Raw genomic sequence first — 20,601 nt, 5'->3', positions numbered from 1 at the left:
AGAGTCATTTGCCCAGGACCAACATGAGTAAAAGGTGGAGCCAGGATTGTAATTTCATTTTGATTCTAAGGCTCTAGGTCTTAACTACTAATTTATACTGCCTCAGGAATGTGCACAGGGGTGGCAAAATGCATTCTTGCAAACCACATTTACTTTCTAGAAAGATCCGTGACATGTGGGATTAAATCTGCAAATCTGATGGGGGAGCCAAGTGTTACAGATAGATGGATAGATAGATAGATAGAAAGAATAGATATATGATATTATGTATAGTTTTGCAACTTGTTTTTTCATTAACATTAAGTCATAAGCATTTTCTCATACCCAAAAAATTCCTATTGAAAAGTCTGAGCAGGACTATTAGTAATCCTAATTAAGTAATCCTTAATTAGTAATCCTAATTAAGTGGTGGTTTTTAGATGGAGTTTGGGGAGGAAGGGCTGGACTCAGGAGCCTATTTTAGCTGCCCGCCTGGGAGCCCGTGGCTGGCGCTGGGTGGGCGCAGTGGGAAGACCGGAGTCGTGGCAAGGACAACGCTGCACAGCGTGGAGAGGCGCAGACTCTGTAGCCTTACCTCACCTCTCTGTGCCTTGGTTTCCTCATCTGTAAAATGGGGCTAACACAGCCTAACTGTGAGGAATAAATGAGTTCCTGTGTGTAAAATACTTAGAACAATGTGTGATCCATGGAAAGCACGCTATACATGTTTGGTGACAAAGAATAAGTAAATTCCAAGACCAAGGCAGCCTATGCGAATGCCGGTTACGCCTCATCCCTGAAGGGCAGGAGTGAGCAGACTTAATGGGCTGTCTCCTGACATCGACCCCACCAGAAAGTCAATGCAGCAAAACGACCCGCTGCCTCTGACGAAAGAGGTAAAACTTACGCAAAGTCGTCTAACTTCTGGACATAAACGTTGATCTGGAACCTCTTCGCGGCTCTGAGAATAATTCCAGTCAACTGCCAATCAGAGAAGCAAAAAAGGAAACATTAGGGCTTATTAAAACCACAAACAGTTTTTCTCAATAGGGCAGCGTTTCTGTGTGGTGCTCACAGCCAGGGTGGCGGCTACCATGTCTGAGAGGAAGGGAGGACAAGGGAAGCCTGACCTCCGACAGAATGAGAACTGCGGATGTGGTCGGGTGCCTGGTGGACCAGTGTTTCTCGAACTTTAATATGCGTGTGAGCTCTTGGGGACTTTGTGAATATCCACATTCTGATTCAGCAGGTCTGGAGTGAAGCCTGACATCGGTATTTCTAGCAGGCACCCAGGATGCTGCAACTTCGGAGAGCGAAGCCCTAGGCGACCCTGGCAGGAGGGAGCTCTGAGCCAGGGAGTGGTCCCCAGGATGGTGAGGACCTCCCCCCGCCCAAAGCCGGGAAAGCAGCTGTGGCTGCTGGCTCCCCATGGCCGCTTCGCCTCTGCACCGAGGTTAAGGGACTGCACCCAGCCCTCGGGGACAAGCACCTGCCCTCAGTTCTGCTGAGGAAGAGGAACTGACTGAAGGTTAAGAGAGAAAAGGGGGATAAGAAACACCTGATCTTTTTCACAAAAAGATAAGACCATTGATTTCTCAGATACAAGAGTGAAGTGCCCATAAATTGCTGTGCTGTAAAAGACTGTTCTCGCTTTTTCTTTACTGCTCCATGTGTTCAAAATCCCCAGAATGAAGATATCTGACCTTTACCTCGGTTCCTACAGTGAGAGGCTCTCTCACATTATGAAATGCTATTCCCTTCCTTTTCATGTGGTTTTAGTTTATCTCCTCTTTGAAAACAGGATTAAAGTATATGTATATCTAATGCCTTTTAAATTAATATCATACAATAAACTCTCAGAAGTGCCTGTAGAACGAGGCTTGCCAAAAGTAACTGAAGCTAATACATATATTTAAATTTCAACCAAAACATTCCTGGCAGTAAGCAAAAAAAGAATGTATGTCTTCAGCCTTGCTGATCTGTCTGCCTGTGGGAGAACGCATATACGCTCAAGTCCAAGGCTGCCAACGGAACACTGACCAGGTTACACGGGTTCAATCTCAGTTGTTCCAGTGATGCAGTGTTTATAGGTGCTTTTCTGTTAAAGCAGGTTTGCTGCTATTTCTGCCTATTAGAGCCACAGAGTTCAGCCTGTAAGGCCGTGCAACTAGGTATCACATGCACTGAGCTGAGTCTTCTCCCCTTGAATGTGTATATGAAAGGAAGACAGTATTTTAACAATGCTAAGGACTAAACCAATAAACACTGTGTAGACAGAATAAAATCCACGCTTTTACCAGGAAGATGTGTGTACTCACAGGATTAATGTCCACAAATGTCTCATGATAGTCCTTATTCGGGTGCATACCATCGATAGCAGAAACGAACTTCTCGTCTGCTTGGTAGAAGTGTGGGAAAGATATAATAATAGGCGCACCTGCATTTTAAGGAAAACAGAAATGAACGATGTGGTTCTTGAAAGTCCAAGATGAAATTAAAGTTCCTGCCCACAAACCTGGTTCCTACAGAGGGGGAAATTCTATACGTAAGTAAACTTGGGTGGGGGAGCGGGGCAGGCTAAAATTCCATTTGACACCTCCGAGTTTGGGATTTATACTTCATTTTCTGACATCTCATTTACCCTAACATTATTTTATTCCACCATATAAACTGAAGTCATGGCTAAATTATATATTCTTCAGTATTTATTCACCCATGAAATATAAAGGTTTACACACATTATTTTAATTAACATTCCCAGTAGCCCTATTAAGTTAGAACTATTAACTTCATTTTGCATTTGAGGAAAGTGAAGTTCACAGGAGTTAAAAAAAAAAAAACAGACCCAGGTACATCCAGCTGTAAGGTGACAAAGGCAGAATTCTAACTGAATGACAGATGTCTCATCTGAAAGCACTTGTTTCAACTGCAAATCTCTACCAGTAAAAAGGACTTTTTTTTTTTTTTTGCCTGCTTTTCTGTTTTTCTATTTTTCTTTGTTTACATAAGACAGGCTTTCTTCTCCTGACTATGTTGTTACAGAATTTTTTAAGACTTTGCCTGGTCATTCTATCTGCCCAGCATTTGACTAGATCAAGGTCTGCCCACATGATCTCTTTTTTTCTTTTATTTTCTTCCCTATTCATTTTAAGAACCAAATAGAGAATGTTCATGATAGCCAAGGCAACCTACAGAATCAATGCAACCCCTATCAAAAGACCAATAGCATTTTTCACAGCACTAGAACAAATAATCCTAAAATGTGTAAGAATCTACAAAAGACCCTGAATAGCCAAAGCAATCTTGAGAAAGAAGAACAAAGCTGGAGGCATCAAAATCCAGATTTCAAGATATACTACAAAGCTTTATTAATCAAAACAGTATGGTACTGGCATAAAAACAGACACACAGATCAACAGAACAGAATAGAGAGCCCAGAAATAAACCCACATTTACATGGTCAATTAATCTATGACAAAAGAGGCAAGAACATACAATGGGGGGAAAGGCAATCTCTTCAATAAATCATGTTGGAGAAACTGGCCAGCTACATGTAAAAAAAATGAAACTGGACCAGTTTCTTATACCATATACAAATAAACTCAAAACAGATTAAAGATCTAACTATGAGATCTGAAACCCCAAGACTCCTAGAAAAAAAACAAACAAACATAATCTCTTGGACATTGCCCTTAACAACATATTTCCATATATGTCTCCTCAGGCAAGGGAAACAAAAGCAAAAACTATTGGGACCACACCAAAACAAAATCCTTTCGCACAGCAAAGAAAACCATCAACACAAGAAAAAGGCAACCTACTGAGTGGGAAGAGATATTTGCAAATAGTATATCTGATAAGGGATTAATATCCAAAATATATAAAGAACTTATACAACTCAACACTGAAAAAACAAATAATCTGTTGAAAAAGTGGGCAGAGGACCTGAACAGACATTTCTCCAAAGAAGACATCCAGTTGGCTAACAGACACATGAAAAAATACTCAACATCATTCATCATCAGAGAAATGCAAACCAAAACAAGGAGATATCACTTCACGCCTGCTGTTATGACTAGTATCAAAAAGACCAATTATGGGGCACCTGGGTGGCTCAGTCGGTTAAGCGGCTGCCTTCGGCTCAGGTCATGATCCCAGGGGCCTGGGATTGAGCCCCACATTGGGCTCCCTGCTCAGCTGCAAGCCTGCTTCCCCCTCTCCCGCTCCCCCTGCTTGTGTTCCCTCTCTCGCTGTGTTTCTCTCTGTCAAATAAATAAATAAAAATCTTTAAAAAAAAAAAAAGACCACTTATAATAGCAAATGTTGATGAGAATGTGGAGAAAAAGTAACCCTTGTGTACTGTTGGTGGGAATGTAAATTGGTATCACCACAGTAGAAAATAGTATAGAGTTTCTTCCAAAAAATAAAAATAGAAATACCATATGATCTGGTCATCCTATTACTATTTACCCAAAGAGAATGAAAATACTAATTTGAAAAGAAATACGCACCCCTATGTTGAGTGAAGCATTACTTACGATAGTGTCATCAATAGGTGAATGGATAAAGATGTGGTATCTATATACAATAGAATATTACTGAGGCATAAAAAAAGAATGAGATCTTGCCATCTGTGACAACATGGATGGACCTAGAGGGTCTTATGCTAAGTGAAATAAGTCAGACAAAGACAAACACCATGTAATTTCACTTATTTGTGGTATCTAAAAATCAAAACAAATGAACAAACAAAACAGAAACAGACTTATAAAGACAGAGAACAATGTGGTGGCTGCCAGAGGGTAGGTGACTGGGGGAGTTGGGTGAAGTAGATGGAGGGGATTAAGAGGTACAAACTTCCAGTTATAAAATAAATGAGTCACACAGACATGAATAGCACAGCATAGGGAATATAGTCAATAATTGTAATAATGTTGTACGGTGACAGATGGTGACTACACTTATTGTGGTGAATGTATTAACATACAGAATTGTCAGATCACTATGCTGTGCACCTGAGACTAACAGAACACTGTATGTCAAATATACTTTAATAAGATTGTTTTTTAAAAAAGGAACACATAGGGAAACAAGTTATTAAAAGAAACCTATTCTAGATCGTGCTATTGAAGAGAGAGGGATCCAATAATTGCTACAAGGGAAACATACATTTGGAGAAATGAGCTTGTTGCCAAGTAATTTAGATCTGCTTACATATCTACCAGCCATGCTCAAGATACATATTATCTGTCACATCCATGTATTCTGTTTCACTAAACAGTTTCACAAAGCCATAATTTCTGTTCACTAAACAGTTTCACAAAGCCATAATTTCCTTCTCTGTGATCTACAATGATCTTTAAAGTGTTATTTTTAAAGATTTATTGGGAACGTAATAAGGGCCAGACACTGTCTTGAGTGTTTTATATACATAATCTCTCACCTTCACACAACCTTCCAAGGAAGTTATCATCAACCCCCATATTACAGATGAGAAAACTGAGGTCTACCTCCTTAATCAACTTGGCTAATGTGTTGCCAAACAGAATATGAATCAAACCCAGATCTACCTGACTCCAGAACACTCACTCATCCCACTATCCAAAATGTTCTCTGGGGAAATTCAAAACACTTGAGGATAATTCCAGAGAGCTGAACTTTTCAGTCCACATCTGGGAGTACAAAACAGGCAAGAGGAAAAGGACTGTAGCAAGAGGTTGAGTTGCCAAATAGAATCTTTGTTGATTCTGACATCAACTTCTTGAGGAAGCAGAACGTTAACAAAACAATGAGAAAAAATATGTCCACATTGGTGCCTTGAGCCAGAGGCAGCTGGACTGAGTGGACCAGGCACTATTTCAGGACCATTCATCTACTAAGAAAGCCGGAGAGGTCAGAAACAGGGACTTGTTCCCATTTACCGTTGGTCTTATCTCCAGGGAGGGGTGCCATGTCCCCTGGCACAGTGGTTCCCAAATAGTAGGTACCATCTTCATGAGAATCACCTGGAGCTCATGTTAAAAATACAGGTTCTGGGGCCCTGGTATGTGGGCCCTGGGACATAGATTTTTAATGACTCTCCAGATAATTCCTACGCAGGGCCAGGTTTAGGAGCCACTGCCCTGGGAGAGAAGGAATAGGGAGGTATACTGCTGACTTCAGATTACCTCAAAAGGAGATTTTTTTTTTTTTTCAAGCAAATTAGATAAGAGGGCAAAAGCTAGCACATTACTTTATTCAGGAAGTAAAGACAACTTTATTCAGGAAAGAGGGGTTACAAAATTTCTCAAAGGAAACTTTAAAGGGGAATTATAGCCTAAGAAGTATCACAGCAGACCCTATGTTCTAGCAGGGATTTGCTCAGAGATAAGAATTTTATAAAAATCATTTTCCCTCTCTGAGCCCTGCTTTCCACGATTATAAAAAGAGGCCTCTGGATGCCTATCTAGTAAGAGCACTCTGAATAATTATGCAACAGAGGATTGTTAAAGTTAGTTCTCAAGAAGAAGAAAATGCTTTTGTCAGTTGTACCACCAATAATTCTGCCTCATTTTTTTTTTTAAAGGTTTTATTTATTTATTTGCAAGAGAGCACAGCAGGGGGAGCGGCAGGCAGAGGGAGAGGAGGGAGCCCGATGCGGGGCTCGATCCCAATGACCTGAGCCGAAGGCAGACACTTAACCAACTGAGCCACCCAGGCGTCCCAATAATTCTGCCTCATTCATGGAAAGGAGCAGCGTAGCTCAGACATTTAGAGACACTGGGAAATTTGCAGTCAGGGTATAAAATTAACTCTGTTTTGAAATCATCATAAATTTCTTTTTTAAGATTTCATTTATTCATTTGAGAGAGAATAAGCGAGAGAGCGAGCACGAGTCGGGGAAGGGGCAGAGGCAGAGGGAGAAGCAGACTTCCCGCTGAGCTGGGAGCCCGACATGGGGCTCAATCCCAGGACCCTGGGATCATGACCTGAGTCAAAGGCAGATGCTTAACTGACTGAGCCACCCAGGCACCCCTGAATCATCATAAATTTTTTTGTTTTTAAAGATTTTATTTATTTATTTATTTGACAGAGAGAGAGACAGCAAGAGAGGGAACACAAGCAGGGGGGAGTGGGAGAGGGAGAAGAAGGCTTCCCAGGGAGCAGGGAGCCCGACGCGGGGCTCGATCCCAGGACCCAGACGCTTAACGACTGAGCCACCCAGGTGCCCCTCATCATAAATTTTTAACAAGATATGTACTTTCTCATTACCAAGTTCTCCACTTTCTCTTTTAGCATTGTTATGAACATGAAATCAGTTAATGATTTACACGTATTAACTAATGTATATATGTAAACCACTTAGAATAATGACTAGCTGAACAATGACTACATAATTGCTTGGTAAACATGAACTATTTTTACTATTAAGACTTCTAAACTACCACCCAGAAAGAACACAAAGTGACATTCTAGGAATAAGAAGCATTACACAAGAGAAGAAGAAAGGAACAGAGGAACTACAAAACTGCCAGAAGACAATGAACAAAATGGCAATAAGTCTATACTTACCAATAATTACTTTATTTATTTATATTTTAAAGATTTATTTATTTGAGAGAGAGACAGAGTGTGTGTGTTGGGGGGGGCAGGGCAGAAGGAGAGAGAAACCCCAAACAGGTTCTGTGCTCAGCACAGAGGGGCCCAATCTGATGACCCTGAGACCACAACCCAAGCTGAAACCAAGAATCGGATGCTCAACCAACTGCACCACCCAGGTGGCCCTCAATAATGACTTTAAATGAATGGACTAAATTCTCCAATTAAAAGACAGAGTGGCCAAATGGATAAAAATATAAGACCCACCCATATGCTGCCTAAAGAGATTCACTTCAGATGTAAAGACACAAACAGACTGAAAGTAAATGGAGGGAAAAATGCTCCATGTAACTGGAAATCAAAAGAAAACTGGGGTAGCTATAGTTACATCAGACAAAATAGACTTTAAAACCAAGACTGTAGGGGCACCTGGGTGGCTCAGTCAGTTAAGCATCTGCCTTTGGCTCAGGTCATGATCCCAGGGTCCTGGGATGGAGCCACACCTTGGGCTCCCTGCTCAGCAGAAGCCTGCTTCTCCCTCTCCTCCCCGCTTGTGTTCTCTCTCGCTATCTCTGTCACTATCTGTCTCTCTCTCAAATAAATAAATAAAATCTTTAAAAAAAAACAAAACAAAACCCAAAGACTGTAATAAGAGACAAAGAAGGGCATTATATAATGACAAAAGAATCAATCCAACAAGAGGATATAATATTTGTAAATATTTATGCACCCAAAATAGGGACACCTAAATATATAAAGAAAATATTAACAGACCTAAAAGGAGAAATAGATAGCAAAACAATAATAACAGGAGATTTTAATACTCCACCTACATCAACAGATAAATCATCCAGACAGAAAATCAAAAAGGAAACATTGGCCTTAAATGACACATGAGACCAGATGAACTTAGATATATAAAGAACATTCTATATAAAAGCAGCAGAATACACCTTCTTCTCAAGTGCACATGAAACATTTTCCAGGACAGGTTATATGTTAGGCCACAAGTCTTAAAAATTTAAAAAGATTGACATCATGTCAGGCATTTTTTTCCTACACACAATGGTATAAAACTAGAAATCAATTATAGGAAGAAAACTGGAAAATTCACACATATGTGGAAACTATACAACATGCTCCTGAGCAACTAATGAGTCAAAAAAGAAATCAAAGGAGAAATCAAAAAATACTTTGAGATGAATGAAAATGAAAATACACCATACCAAAATTTATGGAATGTAGCAAAAGGAATTCTAAGGCAGAAGTTCATGGTGATAAATACCCATCTCAAGAAACATGAAATTCTCAAATAACCTAAGTTTATACTTCAAGGAACTAGAAACAGAAGAAAAAAATGAAGCCCAAAGTTAGAAGAAGAAGGGAATAACAAAGATCAGAGTGGAAAGAAATGAAAGAGAGAATAAAAAGATAATAGGAACGATCAATGAAGCTAAGAGCTGGTTCTTTGAAAAGATAAAATTGACAAACCCTTGCTAAGACTCATCAAGAAAAAAAGAGAGCTCAAATCAATAAATCAGAAATGAAAGAAGTGATGTTACAACTAATACCACAGAAATACAAAGGATCATAAGAGACTACTATGAACAATTATATGCCAACAAACAACCTAAAAGAAATGGATAAATTCCTAGAAACATAACCTTCTAAGACTGAATCATGAAGAAATAGAAAATCTGAATTGATCAATTATTAGTAAAGAGATTGAGTTAGTAATCAAAAACTTCCTACCAAACAAAAGTCCATGATCAGATGGCTTCACTGGTGAATTCTACCAAACACTCAAAGAATTAACACCAATCCTTCAAAGTATTCCAAAACATAGAAGGGCAGGGAACGTTTCCAAACTCATTTTTATGAGGCCCGCATGACCCTGATACCAAAACCAGACAAGGACACCACAAGAAAAGAAAATTATAGGCCAATCTCTCTCTCTCTCTTTTTTTTAAAGATTTTATTTATTTATTTATTAGAGAGCAAGAGAGAGAGAAACAGCATGAGAGGGGAGAGGGTCAGAGGGAGAAGCAGGCTCCCTGCCAGGCCAGGAGCCCGATGCGGGACTTGATCCCAGGACTCCGGGATCATGACCTGAGCCGAAGGCAGCCGCCCAACCAACTGAGCCACCCAGGCGCCCCTAGGCCAATATCTCTTATGAACATAAATGCAAAAATCCTCAACAAAATATTAGCAAACTGAATTCAACAATACATTACAAGGATTATACACCATAATGAAGTGGGATTTACATCAGGGATGCAAGGATGATTCAACACTGGCAAATCAATCAACATGATATACCACATTAACAAAGTGAAGGATAAAAAATCATATGATCATTTCAACAGATGCAGAAAAAAGCATGTGACAAAATTCAATATCCATTATGATAAAAACTCATGATAAAGTAGGTATAGAGGGAACATATATCAACACAATAAAGGTCATATATAACAAGCCCACAGCTAACATCATACTCAACAGTGAAAAGGTTAAAGCTTTTCCTCTAGAATCAGGAATAAGGGAAGGATACGTACCTTCGCCACTTTTATTCAACATAGTATTGGAAATCCTGACCAGAGTAATTAGGCAAGATAAAGAAATAAAAGGCATCCAAATTGGTGAAGAAGTAAAACTGTCACTATTAGCAGATGACATGATATCATATGTAGAAAACCCCAAAGACTCCTTCAAAAAACTGCCAGAACTAATAAACAAATTCAGTAAAGTTGCAAGATAAAAAAAAATCAATATATAAAAGTCAGTTGTGTTACTATACACTAATAATGAATTCTCAGAAAGAGAAATTAAGAAAATAATCCCAGGGACACCTGGGTGGCTCAGTTGGTTAAGCACCTGCCTTTGGCTCAGGTCATGATCCCAGGGTGCTGGGATTGAGTCTCGCATCGGGCTCCCTGCTCAGCCAGGAGTCTGCTTCTCCCTCTGCCCCTCCCGCTGCTTATGCTCTCTCTCTCTCTCTGACAATAAGTAAATAAAATCTTAAAAAAAAAAAAGAAAGAGAAAATAATCCCAATCATAGTAACATCAAAAAGAATAAAAGACCTTGGAATAAATCTAAGCAAGGAGGTAAAAGACCTGTACACTGAAAATTATAAGAGGAAAGAAATTTAAGAAGACACAAATAAATGGACATGGATTGGAAAAATTAATATTGTTAAAATGCCCATACTATCCAAAGCAATTTACAGATTCAATGCAATCGTTCTCAAAATTCCAATGGCATTTTTCACAGAAATAGAATATACAACCCTAAAAATTGTGTGGAAGCATAAAAGACCCCCGAGCAGCCAAAGCAATCTTAAGAAAGAAGAACAAAGCTGGAGGCATCACACTCCCTGATTTCAAACTATATTATAAAGACATAGTAGGGTATTGGCATAAAATAGACACATACGTCAGTGGAACAGAATAGAAAACCCAGAAATAAATCCCATGCACCATTGGTCAATTAATTTATCACAAAGGAGCCAAGAATATACAATGGGGAAAGAACAGAGTCTTCAATAAATGGTGTCAGGAAAACTGGACAACCACATGCAAAAGAATGAAACTGGACCACTATCTTATTCCATACACAGAACTTCACTCAAAATGGATTAAAGACTTGAATATGAGACCTGAAACCATAAAAGTCCTAGAAGAAAACATAGGTGGTAAGCTCCATGACATCGGTCTTGAGTGATGGCTTTTTGGATCTGACTCCAAAAGCAAAGGCAACAAAAGCAAACAAACAAACAAACAAACAAACACAACCAAGTGGGACTACATCAAACTAAAAAACTTTTGCATGGCAAAAGAAACCATCAATAGAACCAAAAGGCAACCTACTGAATGGGAGAAAATATCTGCAAATCATGTATCTGTAAGGGGTTAACATCCAAAATATTATTATAAAGAACTCATGCAACTCAATAGCAAGAAATCCAAACAATCCAATTAAAAAATGGGCAGAGGATCTGAATGGACATTTTTCCAAAGATATACAAATGGCAAATGGGTACATGCAAAGATGCTCGACATCATTAATCATCAGGGAAATGCAAATCAAAACCACAATGAGATATTACCTCATACCTGTCAGAATGGCTAAAATCAACAACACAAGAAACAACAGTTGTTGGTGAGGAAGCAGAGAAAAGGGAACACTTTTGCACTGTTGGTGGGAATGTAAATTGGTGCAGCCACTGTAAAAAAAAATTTAAGGATTCCTGAAAAAATTAAAAATAGGGGTGCCTGGGTGGCCTAGTTGGTTAAGTGTCGCACTCTTGATTTCGGCTCAGGTCATGATCTCAGGGTTGTGAGATGAAGCCCCACATCAGGTTCAACGCTCAGGGCAGAGTCTGCTTGAGATTCTCTCCCTCTCCCTCTCCCTCTGCCCTCCTCCCATTCACACGCATACCTCCCTCTCTCTCTCTAATAAATAAATAAATAAAAATAAAATCTTCAAAGAATTAAACATATAACTACCATACAATCCAGCAATTCTACTTCTGGGTATTTATCCAAAGAAAACAAAAACTAATTTTTGAAAAGATATGCATCCTTATGTTCATTGCAGAATTATTTTCAATGGCCAAGATATGAAGATAACCTAACTGTCCATCAATGGATGAACGAAAAAATAATGTGGTATGTGTGTGTATACACACACACACACACACACAGTGGAATACTATTCAGCCATAAAAAGAATGAAAATCTTGCCATGTGGAACAACATGGATGGATCTTGAGGGCATTATGCTAAGTGAAATGAGTCAGACATAGACAAATATCTGTGATCTCAGTTACATGTGGAATTTAAAAACAACAGCAACAACAAGCTAAGCTCACAGATACAGAGAACAGATCAGTGGTTGTTGGAGGCGGTGGGGTTGGGGTGGGAGAAATGGATGAAAGGGGTCAACAGGTGCAAATTTCCAGTTATAAAATAAATGTCACGGGGATGTAATTTACAACATAGTGACTATGGTTAATGGTATTGCATTGCATATTTACAAGTTGCTAAGAGAACAGGTCTTAAAAGTCTTCATCACCAGACTTTGTAAGTAAAAGTCTTCCTCACAAGACTTGGTTTTGTAACTATGTATGGTGACTGACGGATGTTAACCATACTTATTGCAGTGATCATTTTACAATATATACAAATATATTGTACACCAGAAACTAATACAATGTTATATGTTAATTATACCTTAAATTGTTTAAAAAAACAAGCAATACAGAAAAGCCACTAATTTTTTATCATCCTATAACCATATTGTGAAATATTATTCTTGAAAAGTCAGAATCAGGGGCGCCTGGGTGGCTCAGATGGTTAAGCGTCTGCCTTCGGCTCAGGTCATGATCCCGGAGTCCCGGGATCGAGTCCCGCATCAGGCTCCCTGCTCTGCGGGAAGTCTGCTTCTCCCTCTGCCTCTCTCTCTCTCTCTCATGAATAAATAAATAAAATCTTAAAAAAAAAAAAGTCAGAATCACTCTTTCATTTGGGCTGACAGCATTCTTTGTTGAAGAACACTAATCCTGCATTCTAGACACACAGAATCCTGTCCCTTCCCTGAGCTCTTACCATTCTTGCAGATGCTGATATTCAAAACTCCTGAGCCCAGGCAGTTTCCTTTAGGCACACAGAAGCCGGCATTGTCTGAGGTATTGGCTAGTACTTCTCCAGGCACCTTATACCGGAAGGCAGGCAGTCCCTGCACACTCTCGAAGTCACTGAAAGTTATGTACACTGATCTGGTAGGAAGTAAGGAGGAAAAGTCAGTGTGGGCTCTGGTCAGTGTAATCTGCCCCGAACCAGTTAGTTAACAACCGTTCTCAGGCACAACGTGGCTAAAGTTGATGGGGTATAGGTGGGAGATGAAGATGCAAAAGAAAGCTTGAAAGGAACTCACACCACTCGGTGCAGAAGAGGAATTATCATGAAAGACATTTAAGACGCAGCAACTGTAGTAACAGCCAAACCAGGCCAAGGGAAAAAAATGTGTGGTAGAAAATAAAGAGGACATTTAGGACAGAGACTCACCTGGAAAGAAGCAAAAGAGTCGTCCAGACCAGCACGGACACGTGCCGGTGTGGCCGAAGCAGAAGCAAGGGTAGGGCAGAGGCAAAGCAGAAGCAGAAAAGGTGGCAAAGGGCTCGGCCAGGTAGATACGTAAGTGCTTGAAACGTGCCCCGTTAGCCAGACATTTGATCTGAATGTATACTTTGATACCCATTTCCCTCAAGTAAAAATAGTTTCCATTTTGGAATTTATTACAATGTTTATTATTTCAGTCATTTATCTCAATGGAGTTTGACGTAATTTTGGCGTCAGTCCCTACGGAGTTTCAAACAGTGGTCCCATGTACTACTAACCACCCTTGTATTTGCACATCCTGAGCGACAGACGAAAGCACTTTCACATACACTGTCTCAAGTGATCCCTCAGCCCTTCAGTTGAAGGCCAAAGCGAACTGCTTTCTGGGTCTGGCTATTTTCATCTTTGAACCAGAGGCGGGACACGTCTCTTGCAGGGTTGTGAATCACATGGGAGCTGCCTTCTACTCACGTCCCACCCCTATAGCATTTTCTAAATAAAATATTTTAGGCAAACAGAAAAGTAGAGAAAATACCATAATAAATACCTTTTAAAACAAATACTACTCAGATAAATAAAAAGGATAGTATGGATACAACTGCAGCTCTCTGTATACACTTCTTTCTTTTTTAAAGATTTTATTTATTTATTTGAGAGAGAGAAGGAGAGAATGAGCAAGAGAGCACAAGCAGGGAGAGTGGCAGAGGGAGAGGGAGAAGCAGACTCCCTGCTGAGCAGGGAGCACGATGTGGGACTCGATCCCAGGACTCCAGGATCATGACCTGAGCCGAAGGCAGACGCTTAACGATTGAGCCACCCAGGCACCCCTGTATAACACTCCTGATTCCAGTCCTTCTCTGAGTCCCCAGAGGTAACCACTGTCCTGAACTTGGGGTTTATCCTTCCCTTGCAGGTCTTAATCCTTTCACAAATGTGCACATTCATAAACAATGTGTGGCATGGTTTGCTATTTTTAAATGTTATATAAAACAGTATGCCATATTCTCTTCCTGTAATTTGCTTCTTCATTCAATATTACATTATTAAGATTTATAACATTACATTGTCTGGTTCTTGTATTTTAAATCTTATGCAGTATTCTATCATATGAATACACCACGATTTATTTATATTCTCCTTTTTACAGAGACGTAGGTTGCTTCCAATTTTCCACTACTAAAACCATGTTGCAATGAACTTTTCCGTGTAAGTCTCCTTACAGGTCTACACAAGGGTTCTCTGGGCCAGGGAACTGATGCAGAACAGTGAGGCACCATGGCGTTTGCACATCCTCGGCTTTACTAAACATTGCCAAATGGCCCTTCAAAAGTGCTCGTGTCGGGGGCACCTAGTGGCTCAGTTGGTTAAGCGACTGCCCTCGGCTCAGGTCATGATCCCAGGGTCCTGGGATCGAGCCCCACATCGGGCTCCCTGCTCGGCGGGAAGCCTGCTTCTCCCTCTCCCACTCCCCCTGCTTGTGTTCCCTCTCTTGCTGTCTCTCTCTCTCTGTCAATTAAATAAATAAATATTTTTTTTAAAAGAGTGCTCGTGTCGGATAAAAACATGTTTCCTCCGCACCAAATCTTTCAAAAAGCCTCCTATGGTGCTTCTAGGTGGCCTTGTTTCACTTGCTGCATTCAAATGCATTTTCTGACCCTTCTGTCCTCCCACAAATATGTATGGGCGAGGGCAGCCAGCCAGAGAGGGACTGTGGTAGTCTGTGGGGGCGCTGGGACGGCTGGGAAGCATGGCAAAGCAGCAGGGACGGAGAGGTGGGGGCCGATGCAAGAGCTCTTCCTGAGGAGGCATCCCAGCATCTGGTAGCAGAGTCAATGCAGGACAGCAGGGAGATTTATAATGCCACCACTGTTCCTGGCAGGGCTGACTGGGTAGGCGGTGCGATTATGTGAGCTATGAAACACCAGAAGAACAGCCATTCTTCAGCATATTGAATCAACAGTGTCAAATGCGACTAAGTCACTTGGGACTTTAAGGAGTTTCATGAAAAGGCTTGTCGGGGTAAGTAGGGAGGATGTAGAGATGGTATGAGTCAGCCATTCATTCAGGCAGTTTGAGGGTGAAGGGCGGAGACAGGCAGTAGCTGATGAGGGGACGGGAATCAGGATGGAGAGCAGGATGCCTTCTTCCCAGACAGGAGCCATAATCATGAAGGAGCAGGCGGGAGAGAGGGAGAGCTCACAAGGCAAGTGGCAGCAGGTATGATCTAAGGGAAGGTGACAGCTCAGCAAATGCCTACAAACTCTGAACTAGGGACAACAGTTTGCTTTATCCTCTGTGTAGAGGTTACCTGTTGACTGGAAGACCAGGTGAAGTATCATGCTTGACAGAGCATATCATAATAACTCAGAGCCATCATTTAATTTTGTTTACTGTTTGACAAGTCCTGGGCGAAGTATTTTACTAACAGTAACGCATTTGTCCTCATAACAACTCCCAAGGTAGGCAACAATTTCAATCTTTATTTGACACATGAAGAAAGTGAGGCACGAAGTGCTGAATAACTTTCCCAAGGTCACACAGCTTTAAGTGTTGGGGCTGGTGTTCAAATCAACCAATGCAGTCACGCTCTGGATCCCGTGCCTTGAACCAGTATGCCACACTGTCTCTCAATATGACATCAGCATTCATCAATGATATTTTTTAAAAGATTTTATTTATTTATTTGACACACACAGAGAGAGAGAGCACAAGGAAGGGGAGCAGCAGAGGGAGAAGCAGGCTCCCTGCTGAGCAAAGGAGCCCGATGCGGGGCTCGATCCCAGGCCCCTGGGATCATGACCTGAGCCAAAGGCAGACGCTTAATGACTGAGCCACCCAGGCGCCCCAGCATTTGTCACTGATTAAGCAGAGATGTCCAGGCCTATGAAGGGTAGCTCCTTACATTCCTCACCCTTTTGGTCATCTTGCAGTCAAATAACTTATGTGGAAAGTTCTTACCTGCAAAAGTCAGATGAGAAGACATAAAGAATTTCCTCTCTGTTTATTAACGGGTGAAAAGAATCTCCATCTGTTCCATTAATCATATTGCACTTTTCTGTTGTCCACCAGTCAAGGGACCTGTAATTGATAAGCACAAGAAAGAATAGACTATCACATTTGATTTTAGATCTTTTCAGGTGGTCAGGACTTTTCAGGCCTTAATTGGGAGCCAGCTACCCACAGAATCTTATTCATACTCAGACACAGGGGGGATGCTGGTTAAGAATTAGATCAACAGGGGTCAGAGTAGGCACCTGATCCCCAAATCAATTCTGATAGAGGCAACGTCCAAAAATCCCTCTTTCCTTCCTGCAAAAAAGAGTATCCTATGTAGAGGTTTAGAAATACCCATTTTATTAAAATAGTGATTCAATGTAGCATGAACAATAGCCTTGTCTGGAGCTAGCCCACTGACAGGAGAGCTCAGGATAGATATGTTCAGCTCTTGAGGAAGGAGCTGAGATGGCAGAGTAGTAGGAGGACCTATGATTGCCTTGTCTCTCAAACACAGCTAGATAAATATCAAATCATTCTGAGCACCCAGGAAATCCATCTGAGGACTGAGAGAACAAACTGCACAACTAGAGGGAGAAAAGAGGCCACGTCGTGGAAGGTACGAGATGCGGAGACGTGATTTGGGGGAGAAAAGAATCTCCAGTGCTATGGAGGGGAGGGAGCCCCCGATCACAGAGAGAGAGAGAGAGGGCACAGGGTACAGGTTATCACACAAGAAAAACACTTCCCTAAAACCACTGACGTGGAAAACGAGAGCGGTTGATTACTGCAAGTTTTTACAAGTGGCTGAGCTCAGAGACTAAAGTTCTAGAAGTCCATGCGATCATTGGGGGAAGCCTGGTGGGTACAGAGGTGCTCCTGTGGAGAAGAAGAGCAGAGGCCCGGGAGCAGACAGTGTGGTCGGAAGATCCCCTGGGTCCCACTGGGAGAGACAGTCCCCCTTCTTGCAGTGCACGTGGGAGAGGTGGCACTGCCTCTCCAGGGACAGAAGAGCCAGCGGGTGCCATTGATCTGTCCAATTCATTAGCATAGGAGCAGAGATGTCTGCTGCGGGCCGCTAACCTGGCTGTGGGCTTTTTGCTGCGCTTTACCATAAACTCCAAGCCCCTGTGTATTCATGTGACTGCCCTTCTGGGACAAACCGGCACCAGCCACAGTGTGGCAAGACCCTCCCCCAGAGGATCAGCGCAGGTCGATGCTATGCTGGATCCCTAAAACTTGCAGTTTTGAAAACCAGCTGGCGGGCCTGAGCTAAGACACAGGAGTTCTGCGCCGTCAGATGGGCAGATGGCTCAGACACAGGGTGAAAGCAAGGGTCTGAGGGAAGCCTGGGACAAATGAGGGGAGAGTGTTTGCTCTTCTGGGAGGGCTTCCTGAGCAACGGCGGTGCAAATTCCCCTTTGGGGATGAGGCAGCAGGCTGATGCTCTTTTTACCCCTGCTCAGCAGCACGGACAGACTTCAGCGAGCAGCACCGCAGTGGAGGCTTGAGCTGCTTACCCCAAGCCCCACTCCCCTGCGCTCTGCAGGTGCTTCTGAACCAGCGCAAGGGTGCCCGAAAGCCAGAGAAGCAAGGGGCCCTTCCCCCAGAAGACCAGCATAAATCCCCTCACCCACCAAGTCTACTGACCACAGAGCAGTGCAAACCTTCAGCTCTAGGGGAAACAGGATCTAGCCTCTCTTAACAAGCAGAACAAAACACACCTAGTTAAAGCTCACCACACACTGGACAAGGTCCAAACACTCCCCACTGCAGGCAAGGAGAAACTCTGCAGAGGCCTGACCTGAGGGATAGAGCAGCCAAAACACAACAGCAGAGTGCATGCAGCATGCACCAGAAACACTTCCCGAAGCGCCAGGCCCTGGACAGTAAAGGAGCTCTTCTTAATATAGACATTACTCTCAGGAGCAGGAAACATAAGAGGCTTTCCTAACCCATAGAAGACAGAGACCCAGACAAAAGGCCAAGATGGAGGAGTTCATCCCCAATAAAAGAACAAGAAGCAGTCATGGCCAGGGATCTAATCAACACAGATATAAGTAATATGCCTGAATCAGAATTTAAAACAACAATCCATAAGGATACTAGCTGGGCTTGAGTAAAGCATAGAAGACATCAGGGAGTCCCTTACCACAGAGATAAAAGACCTAAAAACTAGTCAGGCCAAAATTAAAAATGCCATAACCAAAATGCAAAACTGACTGGATGTAATGACCACAAGAACTGAAGAAGCAGAGGGACAAACAAGTGATATAGAAGATAAAATTATGGAAAATAATGAAGCTGAAAAGATGGAAAGAAAAGTGTTGGATCATAAATGTAGACTTAGGGAACTCACTGACTCCATAAAGTATAATAACATGCGTATCATAGGAGGCCCAGAACAAGAGAGGGAAAAAGGGGCAGAAGGTTTATTTGAGCAAATTATAGCTGAAAACTGCCCTGATCTGGGGGAGGAAACAGACATTCAAATCTAGGAGGCAGAGAGCACTCCCTCCAAAATCAACAAAAGCAGGTCAACACTAAGACATATCATAGTAAAATTTGCAAAATACAGAGATAAGGAAAAAAAAATCCTGAAAGCAGTGAGGGAAAAAAAAAAAAAAACAACCCTAACCTACAAGGGTAGACACATAAGGTTCCCAGCAGACCTGTCCACAGAAATTTGGCAGGCCAGAGAGATGACATGATATACTCAATGTGCTGAATGGGAAAAATCTGCAGCCACGAATACCTTATCCAGCAAGGCTGTCATTCAGAATAGAAGGAGAGACAAAGAGTTTCCCAGATAAACAAAAACTAAAGGAGTTCATGACCACTAAACCAGCCCTGCAAGAAATACTAAAGGGGACTCTTTGAGTGGGAAAGAAAGACCAAAAGCAACAAAGACTAGAAAGGAACAGACAAGATCTCCAGAAACACCAACTTTACAGGTAATACAGCTGCACTAAATTCATATCATCAACAATCACTCTGAATGTAAATGGACTAAATGTGCCAATCAAAAGACACAGGGTATTAGAATGGATGAAAAAAACAAGATCCATCAATATACTGCCTACCAGAGACTCATTTTATTTTGTTTTACTTTATTTTTTCTATGCATGTGATATTTATTTCCTCTGTAGTTGTATATTTATATTTATTTATTTATTATTATTATTTTTAATTAACATATAATGTATTATTGGTTTCAGAGGTAGAGGTCAGTGATTCATCAGTCTTATATAATACCCAGTGCTCATTACATCACATGCTCTCCTTAATGTCTATCACCCAGTTACCCCATCCCTCCACCCTCCTTCCCTCCAGCAGCCCTCAGTTTGTTTCCTAAGATTAAGAGTAAGAGACTCATTTTAGACCTAAAGATACCTGCAGACTGAAAGTGAGGGGATGGAGAACAATTTATCATGCTAATGGACATCAAAAGAAAACTGGACTAGCCATAGTTATATGAGACAAACTAGATTTTATTTATTTATTTTTAAAGATTTTATTTATTTATTTGACAGAGAGAGACAGCTAAATAGGGAACACAAGCAGGGAGAGTGGGAGAGGGAGAAGCAGGCTTCCCGCAGAGCAGGGAGCCCAATGCGGGGCTCGATCCCAGGACCCTGGGATCATGACCTGAGCCGAAGGCAGACACATAACGACTGAGCCACCCAGGTGCCCCGAGACAAACTAGATTTTAAACCAAAGACTAACAAGAGATGAATAAGGGTACTATATCATAATAAAGGGGTCTATCCAACAAGAAGATACAACAATTATAAATATTTATGCCCCCAACTTGGGAGCACCCAATTATACAAATCAATTAATAACCAACATAAAGAAACTCAGTGATAACAATATAGTAATAATAGGGGACTTTAACACCCCACTTACAGCAACAGACAGATCATCTAA

The 20,601-nt window shown here is 41.4% G+C and overlaps 1 protein-coding gene across 1 annotated transcript in view; it reads right to left on the bottom strand.

Annotated features, from left to right (window-relative positions):
- SCARB2 (scavenger receptor class B member 2) overlaps positions 1-20,601 on the bottom strand; it is an 80,684-nt gene that overhangs the window by 9,330 nt on the left and 50,753 nt on the right. Inside the window, exons 6-9 of the mRNA XM_035004763.1 lie at positions 16,636-16,755; positions 13,165-13,334; positions 2,298-2,416; positions 887-960 (exon numbers count right to left, since the gene is read on the bottom strand). Of these exons, the coding sequence (XP_034860654.1) occupies positions 887-960; positions 2,298-2,416; positions 13,165-13,334; positions 16,636-16,755 (483 nt within the window). The remainder of the gene's footprint in view (positions 1-886; positions 961-2,297; positions 2,417-13,164; positions 13,335-16,635; positions 16,756-20,601) is intronic.

Source organism: Mirounga leonina, unplaced genomic scaffold, assembly GCF_011800145.1.
Source record: "Mirounga leonina isolate KUSES-001 unplaced genomic scaffold, KU_Mleo_1.0 Mir_129, whole genome shotgun sequence".
Taxonomy (NCBI): Eukaryota; Metazoa; Chordata; class Mammalia; order Carnivora; family Phocidae; genus Mirounga; species Mirounga leonina.
The sequence above is the reverse complement of the archived record's forward strand: the minus strand, read 5'-3'. Positions and strand labels throughout refer to the sequence as shown.